Source organism: Acanthochromis polyacanthus, chromosome 4 (genome assembly GCF_021347895.1).
Source record: "Acanthochromis polyacanthus isolate Apoly-LR-REF ecotype Palm Island chromosome 4, KAUST_Apoly_ChrSc, whole genome shotgun sequence".
NCBI lineage: Eukaryota > Metazoa > Chordata > Actinopteri > Pomacentridae > Acanthochromis > Acanthochromis polyacanthus.
This window is the reverse complement of record NC_067116.1, coordinates 43,377,192-43,389,838: the sequence shown is the minus strand read 5'-3', so window position 1 is coordinate 43,389,838 and position 12,647 is coordinate 43,377,192. Positions and strand designations below refer to the sequence as shown.

Here is a 12,647-nt window from a genome sequence, read left to right as displayed (position 1 = left end):
TTCTTCTGACAAACCACCTATCACACATGCTGATATGAGCCTTGAAAGTTTACCCAGAATGCACTTTTTAAAGCTGAATAATCAGAAAACACATCCAGGGTACCAGGGCTTATTTCTATGACTCTATAGGCATTAAACTGGTATGATACATCCCATATTATTGATGCTTAAAGTTGGTTATAGATAACAATTTGCTAAAGAAATGCTGGAAAAAGTAACGTGTATTAACCCTCAAGCCACCAAGCTATTTTAGCGACTAAAATGACCGACTGGGGTCATTTATGACCCCACCATATTTTACACAGGAATATGTCTACTTTAGTGCCTCTTTTTGTGCTTTCTTACCTATTCCACTCCACTGCATTTTATAATGGATATTCTAAAATAACCTGCTTTTATTATTCATGGATTTTAATCATTTTTGACTCAGAGCTAAAGTAAAACCATATGAACAATATGATGCATGTTAAGAACGCAATAACATTTATTTAGACACGCTTTGTCTGCCACTTCTTTTAAAACTTTATTCCTTTTGTTTCCTCAATAGTAAATCAAAAGTACATAAAACCAAAATCTACACAAACATCTTGTCTGTATGTGTGCAGTGTAACATGCAGAGAAGTATTTAGATTAGGGGCGGCTGTGGCTCAGGGGGCAGAGCCGTTCGTCCAATGCAGACACTTTACCCACCTTAGCTCCAGTGCTGCCACTTCCACTGGTGTATGAATGTGTATGCTGTGTAATGTTGGTGGTGGTCAGAGGGGTTGTAGGAGTGGATTGGCAGCCAGTCAGTCTGCCCCAGGGCAGCTGTGGCTAAAAATGTAGGTCTGCCAGCTATAGTGCACTGCAACACACTGAAATATAGTGATTAGAGGTAGAAATAAATAAATAAAACTAAGGCCTACAATAGTGAAAAACCTATACATCTTTCTGGAGTCATAAGTGACCCCAGACAAGTTTCCATTATCCTTGTCACACCAGTTGGCCGATCTCTACAAAAAACTATGAGCAGCTAGCCTAGCCGCGCTAGACAACCCACAGCAACGAATTTAATTCTCTGCCAGGGTGGGTCTAGTTACCCTCCATGAGGCTCGAGGCTGGATTCTCCTAAAACTGGCCGAACCAATCACCATGAAGTGTAGAGTCAGAAGGCGGGCGTAACGAAGTGACGACAGAGGCGCGACGATTCTGACAGAAACAACCGGCGCACAATAAACAGTTATCTTTCGACTCGGCTTTGGCCACAGCCCTTAAAGATTTGAAGCTAAAATTCAACTTGAAAGATAAACAAAGGACGGCACTGAAGTGTTTCATTGAGAAGAAAGACGTATTTGGACTTATGCCGACGGGATATGGCAAATCCTTAATATACCAGTTGGCTCCGCTGGTTGGGAAGCTAATGGGACTTAGCCACAATCCGGCGCTCTAGGAACTCCGTCAGCCTATTCGTTGCGCTGACTGGTTGTATACCTACCCAATTGCTGAAGAGTGATTTGAAAGACAACCTTTTAGCCCGCCTCCCTCCCTGTCGAGCTTCCCTAGACCCTTGTGCCTTCAGAATTCCGAACATGGGTCTAGCGCGGCTAGGCTAATGAGCAGCTGTAGGACAAGTAGATTGACAAATTCATGGTAGGAAACATTTTTCAGCTAAAAGATATAAAAACGGCAAATATAATTATATGGCTGGGGTCATAAATGAAAACACTCGGTCGCTTGAGGGTTAAAAATGGTAAAATTCTGACCCACCTCTGTCTACTTCAAGGGCATCTAACTGTAAAATTTTGAAGGTAAAATTGATTTTGTTTCATTTAGTTCCTCATTTTCTGCATTGTTTTCACATGATCATAACATATCATTTCACTGACATCCATCTTTCAGAGAAGCTGTTCGATTCATTTTCCAAAAAATTTTGATCGATGACATTCTATCACGATTCTTGATCCCTTCAGGGTTGAAACAGAACATGTTCACAGCGTGTTTTATAGTTTTCATGCTACTTCGCTCTTAAGCTACTTCTATGTACAGATAAAAGAAGGAATGTGCAGTCTGGTAATCCACAACATCAGCACATTCAGAGCAGTATTTTAAGCACACAAGCACAAAGAAAAGCACAAAGATGTAGGTCTTGGGTGCACTGATCACACCTGCTACTCCGCTCTTTTGTGGAGATACAGCAGCACAAAGTGTAAATGAAGAAATACACTGTTAGAAAATCACATCAGTGGTCTCACTGCTGTGAAACATGACAACACCGGCTCAACAAACGTGGAGAAGCTTCTCCAGAAAACTGGCATGACGTAAATATGCATTTACACCGACCAGCCACAACATTAAAACCACCTGCTAATGTTGTGTAGATCCCTTTTGTGTCACTTTGACCCATCGAGACATGAATGCAGGACGTCTGTGGGTTTCCTAAGGTGTCTGGTACTCCATGGATCAGGGTTGTTTTAGTGCGTCCCGTGAATTCTGAAGCATTTCGGGCTCTTTGTCATGTTCTCTAAGGCATTCCCGGGCAGTTTTTGCAGAGCAGTTGAGGATATTGTCCTACTAGGGGAGGTTATAGTGGTAAAGGAATGCAACGGAGGGCTTTGCGTGGTCTGCAGAAACATTTACGTGGGTGGTGCATGTCAAAGTAACATCAGATTTTCCGGCAGAATGTCGAATTGCAACCAGATGATCAATATATACTTCAACTGTCGGTGGTGTTAATGCCCCACTGGCGGTTCCTCTGTCATTTCTACTGCATCTCATGTCAAAAAATGGTCGCGTCACGAAATAAAAAGTGACATTTCAAGAACAAAACCTGAAAATAGCGAGTGTTGCTAAAAAGAAAGCCGACGATAACGCGCGAGAGACGCTGTAATCTTCCGCATAAACAACAGGAAGCCTATTATGGCTCAGTCTGATCAAGATTCAAGAGATTTTATTTGTCACATGCTCGCAGTGAAACGCAAAGTGACTGTTCCACAAGGCTGCACAAAAACAACACGCTCCTCAGAAATAGAAGAAGTCAGAAATAATGAGGAGTAAAGAGATCGTAGCTGCAGAGTAGATCGGTGCAGATATTTACGTGTGATATTTACGTTGTGTCTGTGTGCTGCAGCTCAGAGGGGATGATGGTTTGTGTGTAACGGTGTAAAGACAGAGGAGACGCTGCCCCATGGATACCTGTGACCTGGTCGACGAGGATGCGGGAGGTGATGATGCGTCCGTACTGGGAGAAGAGCTGCTCCAGCTCCTTCTGGGTCATAGTCTTGGGCAGGCCGCTCACGTACAGGTTAGCATCTCGGATGGAGGCCGAGCTGGGCCGTGCATATGACACCTGCAGGAGAAAGAGAGAACGAGAATCTCAGAGCTTCTTTAAATAACAAAATAGGGCTCCTGTGCTTTAACACACGTCAGCTAAAATCTTCCGTCGGAGCCTTTGTGTGTGTGCTGTGGATGGGTAAGGGTGTGGATCACTGGATCCACAGGCAGGAAGATGAGACTGTATTTTCTCAGTACACCTTGCCTTGGGGATTATGGTTGTTAGGAAAAGATTTAGCTGCTTAGAACGCTGGAGAGATAAGACTTTGTGCCTCCCTAAGTGGTTGGCTGGGGGAGGTGAAGGAAACTTTGTTCTCCTGAGTGGAAACCTCAGGTGTTTAAAAGTCACTTCATTCATTGTTGTGATTCTGTGCACCAATCTGAGTGAAAATATGATGTAATTATTAAGTTAATATGCTGTGATAGCAGATTTTTTAACTCGGCAGGCTTTCTGTCCTTTATATTCATCGAGCTAGAAGATGCTGCGTGTGGAAGCCACGGTGAGAAGTGATTCACTGTGCAGCTTCTCTACCACCGAACCTCCTCAACATCGAAATTTGTAGACCTGAATTTTTGCTGCAGTGAAAGTTGTGTAAATCCCATTACTACTGCTGCTGACTGGAACCGCTTTCCCTCGCAGTGCTTTCATTACATCTGACATGTGGAGACATAAGTCATCAAATAAGGTTAAAGTCAGGCAAATATGGCGGATATGCAGCCGTATCCTTGAGCAACAGCATGGAAATCCTGCTGAACTCTAACAGTGAGAGAATGGGATTGGGAACAGCTGGCTTTCCCCATGTCTCACTTTTTCTTTTCACACATCTTCCTCCTTTAGCCTCTCTGCTCTCAGCTCCTCTGTCTTCCTCTTCCTCCTTCTCTGCCGGGATGTTTTGCTTCCTTCCTGCAAACGCCGCCTCACTAAACCTTCCTCTCTCTTCCAGAGTCTGCCTCTTTTCTTCTCCATGCATCTCTCCCTCATTTTCTCTCCTTGTCAGCCAACTCCAGATGTCTAATCCATCAACACCTCCTCGAGCTGTGAGAAGCATTGTGTACGAGCGCGGCTGCCGTGTGCGCATGTATGCGGCAAAGTTAGAAAAACTGTAAGTGTGAAGATTAAAGCGATCACGAGCACACGGCGTATAAATGCGTCTCAGATTATGTGCATGCGTGTCACTGTGAGCTGCTCTCACCTTTGGCACGCTGTTTCCCCTCACACCTCAGACGCAAAAGCTCCAGCGAAGCCACCGCTGACAAAATCTGAGGTGTCATGGTGGAGGAAAAACCACAGCAGCGAAACAAACTCAGACACTTCAGAGAGACACATCGCCCGAGAGCATGCGAATCTCTGGGCCAAGCGTTTTCCCTCGCAAGTGTAGTGGCAGAGAGTGGGAAGGGTGTGACATGAAAGAGCGACAAACTTAATTTTAGAATTACCGCGCAGCCTTTTAATTTACCTTGTTACCTTTAGGGTTTTCAGTCTGTTGTGGAGCGAGAAAGCAAGGAAAGAGGATAGTGGGAGGGAGGAAATGAAGTGTGAAAGAGCGATAGCGCCAGACAGAGATGCAGAGTTGTCTTGTGTCATTACGGAGACCGCCTTTATCTCGGGAACAACTTGAGGCAACCTCTTGTGTCATGAGAGTGTGAGAGCGAAAATCTGTGAACTCAGTCTGCTACACTCAATAAAGACCTTATAAATTTCACACTATGTAAACAACCTTCAACCTGTTTTCGCTTCAGCCTCAGCGTTGGCTGCTGCACATTGCAAAGCACCACTCGTGTGCATTCAAATTCAGAAAAGCACCTCTATCTTTATTAATATCAAACACCGTTAAGCTAGTGCGGATACAGAGGTGTTGTATTGTTAATTCTGGCAAATCGCTCCCCTTCATGTCTTCGCTCCTCTTGGATATCCCAGCCACAAGATGGCATTTACATGCCTTAATTTTTAAAAGGCTCTCTTCGTTAATTAATATTCTGTTATTTATTACTGCTTAGATGCACAGAGTACTGCTGGAATTGCTTTGAAAAATGGCTATTAGAGATCAAAGCTCGGCATGAAAAAAATAAGGGGAGTCGACGTGGAGAGAAATAACAGGTTCTCCAATGAGGCAGTAAAATATGAAACTGTCAAAACGCTGTTTGCAACACACTGCGTAACGTTTGTAAAACTTAATGAATCAAGAGTAGACCTGTGCACTCGCATATACATGAGAGGATGCTCGATCTCGTTTTTTTTTGGTTCATCCAGACATTAATCTTTGCTCAGTGAGAGTCCTGCTGTGCTGAAACTGCAAGTTGGATGGACACAGACCCTCCATCCTCAAGAAACTATCAAATAAATACAAATGTAGTCGCATACGAACTAAAGCAAAACATGCAGAAAACACATACAACACAGAAATCACTTATTAGGAGTAATCTCGGTCTTAGATTTAGACCAGATGTGGACTTTTGTGGCGAATCCAGGCCAAGCCAGACAGTGTGCGCTGTTGAGGGAATGCAGGGATTCCCCCATTCACAAACGGGCTAATCCCATCCTGTTAGATTAGTTAGATTAGACTAGATTAGATCAGATGACAGCGAGCGAGAATCCAGGGATTACCACAGAGCAACAGATTACTGCCCAGCTTAAAAGCAACAACACACCAGCAGGCGCAGAGCAGGGAGGACGAGACGAGAAAACGAGACCAGCGGGAAGATTGATATGTTTTTGTAAAACATCTGCGAAAACAGCACTCGCGAGGCTTCTTAGCCTTCAGAATGTGTTTGGAGGACGGACAGCACAGCGCTGGCACCGATTTATCTATCTTACCTCTGTGACAGCAAGCCGGCGCATTAGTCATGCCATTTAAAAGGCAATAACAGAGCCCTCAATTATTTAGGGAAACGTGATTGACGCGTTTCTTCCCTTTCACTCGCAGATATCTATATAATTTCACCTTTACATTTTGACATTTGGAAAGTAATTAGCATATCAGCCATAGTCGCGAGCGTTTTAATGTGTCTCTTTGATTTAGATGGTCTTTTTATTTCGGAGGCTCATGCATGTTAATCCCATCTCGCCCTGCAGCACATTCACTAACAGCATCGCTATCTGAAAAGGGCTCTGGGAGAGAAGAAAGCAGCCTCGTAATTTAAGTTCAACATGACCTCCAGAACTTTTTGGAAACGCACGGAGCATGATTTAGGCCCCATCCACACAAAGACAAAACGAGGTGTAAACGCATAAGTTTCTTGCCGAATCTGCATATCATCCACACCAAGACGGCGTTTTGGGGGTCTGTAAACGATCATTTTTGAAACCAGGTTCCAGAGTGGAAAGATTTTGAAACGCCGTATACGCAGCTCCGTGTTTACTGGCTATCCGCTACTTTTCAGATACGCTTGCGTCATAGTTTTGTGTCAGGCGTAAAATAACCGTGACGTCACCCGTTGGTTTCAACGCCGAGAAAATGAAGCGCGGATTTTGCTACTTCCTGGTCGCCGTTTTGGATTTTTTGGAGCCAGTGACGTAAAAAGCGTCATCAAACAGACTGGACCGGAGAGCAACTCGGGGCAGGATTGGCTGAGGACTCTCTTGCCCACGTTTTACCGCAGAGGCTTCTGTTGCTGTCTATCAAGTATAGCCACGCCCCCTGGCTCCGCCAACTTCAACGATTTATTTAAAATTCAGTATTGATTTATTTTAAGATCGGCCACCTGATCTCTCATTTTGACCATGAAAACTAACGGGAAAAAAATCCTGAGCTGTAGAACATCAGTCTATCAAATTTTATTTTTTCCAAAAATGAATTGGGGTCTATGGAGAAAAAGCTTTTTGGAGCCAACCCTAGCGGACGGCGTGATATTGCAAGTTTTTGACACTTCCCGGTTAGCTTCAATTCTGGAGCCAGATGCTAAGTCCGCTATATATACAGTCTATGTTTCGTATCTTCATTGACACGCATGCGCCACACGCGGCAACAAAGCAAGTGACCCTACTATCCCTGTTGCAGCAAAATCTCCTTCTTCTCAATCACCACCGAGTTGAACAAACAATTATCAAGGACACATTACGGCACTTTATTTACTTCCCGGCTTGGTCTCTGTTTACCACTTTTGCCGCAAGTGCGCATGCTCACTGTTTTTTCTTCGGTTTGCGCGTGTTTCCGTCACATCGTTACAGCGCCCCTAGAGGTCTGGCATGTGTTTTACAGCGTTTCCATGCGTATCGAGTGCATTCATGTAGACGCACACATTTTCTGAGACGCCTTCATCTTTATGGCGATCATTTTTGAACTGTTAAGCGTTTTGTCTTCGTGTGGATGGGGCCTGAGTTTTACATTTTGCAGCAGTTCCTGTCTGGCGTTTGTTCTGCTATGGACGGTGTGGGTTACCTTGATTGTTTTGGTCTGAAGTCTGAGTCCATTTAACGTGTTGATGGCTTTCTCTGCATCCTTTGGATCGATGTAGTTGACAAAGCCGTAGCCCAGACTCTGTCCTGAAAAGCCACAAAGACAGAAAGAGAGAAAAACTTTAGAAATGTTATTGTTCATTCACCTGTTTTGCTTCTGCAACTCCATTAAACATCATTATCCTATTGCTTGTATGGAGACTTCATAATCGGAGTAGGAGGGTTTACACTGTAAATCTCTTCTATAGTTGCAATTTTGTGCCATGTTCTTGAAATTATTAGGAATCTAAAGGTAAAAACTGAGCTTCTTAGACAGTCATCCAGTGTATAAAGCTAAAAAATGAAACGCAGACCCAGCTCCCATCAACAGACAGCCCCTTGGACGACATACATCCTCCTCTGGGAAATCCTTTGCAACGTATCTTCATCACCACTGACAAGATCACAGTGACTCCAGCCTGCAGCGCCATGAGACTTGGTGTGACTTTTGTCAACCATGTGTCATGTGAAGCCAGCTTTGTGGCCACGACTGTTCAGATTTGGGCACCGAAACATGTAATGAATGAGACAGGACGATTTCCCGTCTACTGTGCACATAAGAAGATGAACAGAACGGCAGCTTTAGAGACATTTCTGGTACAGTAACATTAAAAAAATGTAGAAAGAAAACATCTTTACTTGATATTTATGTCACACTCTAAAAAAATCATTCTAAACACCAATTCCCACCACTTAATTACATGCACGGCTGTAAGATGGGGGAAAAAAAGTGTGATTTATGCATTTAGATGAACCTTTAAAGTTCCAAACATTATTCTAATTGAGTAGATTGATGAAATAATGATGGTACATTTAATTTTGTGTTGTTTAAACTCAAATTTCTGCATTAGTTGGTGTATAAATTGGCTTGATTTGGTGTCAACTTCAAATTGCATGTAATTGTCAGAAAAGGACAGGCAATGCAGCTTCTCCTTGCTTGTAGATTGTCGTAAATATTGAGATATTTTTGGGATTAGCAAATAGCAAAATGACTGTTTTAGCACGGTGAGAAGCAAAAGGGTACTGTTGAGTCTTGCAAAATCTGTAAAAATACCTTAAATTTAACTAGGATAAAAGTAGGTTGTAAGAATCAGACTGATACCTAAATTTCAGCTCTGTATAATAATATTTCTCAGCATTCAGTTGAGCTCAATCTCGTGCAGATGTGCCAAAGCCAGTACACTGTAAAAAGCCTTTAGCCAGGTACAAACCCAATTTACTGATTTCCATGAACAATTTAGGTTGAAAATATTATTTTCATGGAATATACTGATATGATGATGATAGTATTTGCATCAACATAATATCGTGTGTTGCCTAAACTCAAATTTCTGCATTTGATGATTTAGAACTAGAATTAAGTTAAGCTAAATGAATAAAATTAGACTGATAACCTTCATCAGGATTTTAGGCACCACCTTTGTAAAAACATACCTGGACAATTTCAGCCCGCTAATTAAAGGTAACTTGGATTTCAGAGGCAAAGCTAATTCCTTCAACTCAATTTAGTTTGTTGGTTCAATGTAATTTTGTAAAATTGATGCAAAGTGTTGTGTTAAATTTTTTTTGTTTAAAATCAAGTTTCTGCATTTGTTGACTTGTGCCTAAATTTGATTGGAGCAATTAATGAAACTGGCAAAAAAAAACCCCAAAAAACTTACATTTTCTTCACCTTAAAGTCATAAAATCCCCTACCTACTTAAAATCTTGTGGTCATAATCATGGTGATAAAGTACAAAACTTACAAATTCCCTGTAAATAATGCAGGAATGCCAGATGGAACTTTATTTGTATGAGTTATTAACTTAAAAATGTGAGGTTATGCTACCAATAATTAATGATTTGATAGCAGAAAAGCTAACTCTTCCTGCTCGGTGTCGTTTGTTTGTTGTCATAACTCAAAAAGACAGATGCAAATATTATATGCAATATTGTATTATTGGTTGTCGTTTTGGTCATCTGGAGTTCGAAGCCGACACGTCTGCTGTGGATGGAAGTGTCCGCTAGTGAGTAAATATAATGTATTAATCTGAACTCGAATTCTGTCTGAGTTATGACAGCGATATTACAAACAACATATTCGTTACTGTCTTTGCAGCTGTGCACAAACGGAGCAAAACTACCACCCCCACTTCCCTCTGAGCTCAAAGTGTCTTAGATAGCAGGCTCCCTTTGAGAGCGAAGCAGGCCTGACATCTCCCAGTGTTTCCCCAGCTGATCAAGCCTTTCAACAGGCTTAGGACTTTAAGCGGACGCCTCCAGCCATCAGGGCCTTCAGTCGGCTAGTTTTCCCACAAACAGCCCCGATCCACTGACACCACACACGAGCACAAAGAGGCGCGGTCGGTTTAAGAAGTGCGGCGTGCACACACATTCACGCTAATGGGAACAGACAGCGGTTAGTCAGAGACAAAGTGAATCACAAAATATGGAGCATGGCTGTTTCACAAAATAAATACATTTGGGCTATGGATATCACAGCGCAGAACGGCTCAGAAGCAGGCAGTGGAAGGGCCAGGAGGGACTTGTAGTCCTAACATCAAACAGCTGATGATTTTCTCTTCTTCTCTCCTCTCCTCCCTCTTCTCCTCTGGATTAACTGTGGATTATCAGACACTCTATTGTTAATTAAAAACCTGCCGTCCTGGAGAGACTACTGCTATTTATAACTAACCATCCTCTCTCTTCGCTCTTTTCTTCTTCTTCTTCTTCCGCTGACATTAGGTGTTACGTTTGACAGTTTAAATATAACCCACAAAAACACTGCAGTGGCTTCTGCTTTTTTTTTTTTTAACTTAACACAAAAGGAACCATGAATAATAAAGAAAAAAAACAGGTAGTGAAATAATTACTTCTTGCTTTAGCCTGCCAATAAGTAACCCCAGTATTGTGAATAACCGGCGGTGGTTCTAATGGTAACTGCTCATAGGTGCATCTATTCAATTTCCAGTGAAATTCGAGATGTGTGCAGCTGAGTGGCTTCTACTTGTGCCGTTCACTGCCTCTCTCACTCATGCCTCCCACTTTCCCGGCACCCTCCTCACCCCTCTTCGTCATCTTCAACAAGAAATGTGAGGTTCGACAAGCGCTTCCACCAGAAGGTGCTGACAAAGAGCACTCATGCGGGGCCGTGGAGAAGGGCTGGCTGGCACTTAACGGTACAGAGACACTTAGCACTCGTGGAGCCGTCCAGTCAGCCGAACGGAGCCAAACTGGCAGCCGTGGAGGCTACTGTTGTAAAGGGGCAGGAAATGTGTGTGTGCATGCGTGTCTTGTGCGAGTTTGCATGCACATGTGTGAGTCAGCAGTGGATTACAGTCTTACAACAGGCGTAACAGTGTATTTACTTTGATTACAGCTCTTATGGATGTCAGCAGCTGCTGTATGTAAATGATATTTCTGCACTTTAATTGGGCGTGTATGTTGTGTACACGGGGAGCTTAGGCTGGTATTGGCACATCGCAACGCCTCCACTCGCGTCTTCACTCCCTCTTTGGCAACGCTGAGGGGCCTCCGGGGCGGGAAGGAAGAGGGGTGGGAGCGCGGCTCGCTGCCTGGCATCGTTCCCCAGGTGAGCGGGGGAGATGAGGGGTAGACGGAGGGAGACATCTGCCTGCAGCATCAGAGGAGCTCCAGGAGGGGATTCCACCCACCATTTCCCGCCTGCTGTGGAGCAGCTAACAGCGGGGAGCCGCCGGCAGACTGCCTGGCTGCCTGGAAATGTGGACGGCTGGGTGGGGGGGGATGCAACGCCAACGCTGCGCACTGGCAGATGCACACACATGTGCACGTAAACATGTAATCACTCAATCATGGAGGCAAACAAACAAGTGTGTCCAATCAGCAGAATGGTGTTGAGGGGCACTTTGTTTCCTACTGTAAAGATAAAGTCTATTTCAGTCCTTTATCACATGTACGCCTGCACAACGTCGTGCTTCCTGTCTGCACACTACACTGCAATGTGCACGAAGACACAACAGGCAGTGTGATTGGTTTCAGCCCATCTTAGCTCCTCAGAACTCTCCAGCACGATCAGCCCTGCAATTGGATCACAGTTCTGGCTCAACACACCGCAGTTAAGCCCAGTTCTGAGGCAGTTTAAAAAGGCTCAGCACCACTTAAATCAGCGTTGAACTCAAGGTCAGCTCAGACCGGTTTAAGATCGTTAGATTATTAGAAGAATCCAGCCTGTAGAGGGTCGCAGGGAGGGTTGCAGTTCATCCCACCTGACACTGAGCCCACTGGATAGATCACTGGCGCATAGCAGACAACCGATTACACCTGTGTCCAATTAGGAATCACCAATTAACCCGCCATGCATGTCTTTGGATTGCAACAGACAGAAAAACCACTTAGGCACACATGCAAACTCCACACAGAAAGGCCAACCACATTCAAAACCAGAATTTTCTTTTTAAAAACAAAATGTATTGCCACAAAACTCCTCAAAGTGTAAATTGTAGCCACACATTTAGGTGTTATTGTACTGTAAGTTGCTTCCCTGCTTTTTTGCAATCATAACAATTCAGCAAAAGTTCAAAGATATTCAGTAAAGAATCGTGCTCATACTGCATTTCTTATATTATGCCGACAGTTTTTGGGAGCATTTAAGTTTTATTTTGCCTTAGTTATGCAGAAAAGTTTTTAAAAATTAATGTAGTGGACAGAGCATGCGCCTGATGAGTGTCTTCTGTTAAATCGCTGGAATTTGTTCTGAAAGTCTGATAATCACTGCCGGATTTTCTAGACATTGAGTCTGCTGGTGTTTTATAATTACAGAAAAATAAGCTAAGCGCTGCATATGAGGCAATATAGAGAAGCTATTAAAAAGGCCTGATAAATTGCCTCTAATGGGGTTTGTAGCTAACAGAAAAATCTGCCTTGTGCTGATCAGTTAGCGTAA

General features: G+C 43.4%; 1 protein-coding gene across 9 annotated transcripts in view; it reads right to left on the bottom strand.

Annotated features, from left to right (window-relative positions):
* Positions 1–12,647, bottom strand: part of elavl4 (ELAV like neuron-specific RNA binding protein 4) — a 99,667-nt gene that overhangs the window by 34,841 nt on the left and 52,179 nt on the right. For 7 of the 9 annotated variants that reach the window (XM_051947375.1, XM_051947372.1, XM_051947370.1 and 4 more), the window contains 2 exons: positions 7,689–7,792; positions 3,173–3,325 (listed from right to left, as the gene is read on the bottom strand). In XM_051947375.1, coding sequence (XP_051803335.1) covers positions 3,173–3,325; positions 7,689–7,792 — 257 coding nt within the window. Of the gene's footprint in view, positions 1–3,171; positions 3,326–7,688; positions 7,793–12,647 lie in introns of all 9 variants that reach the window. The other 2 variants (XM_022199576.2, XM_022199574.2) reach the window with 1 other exon arrangement.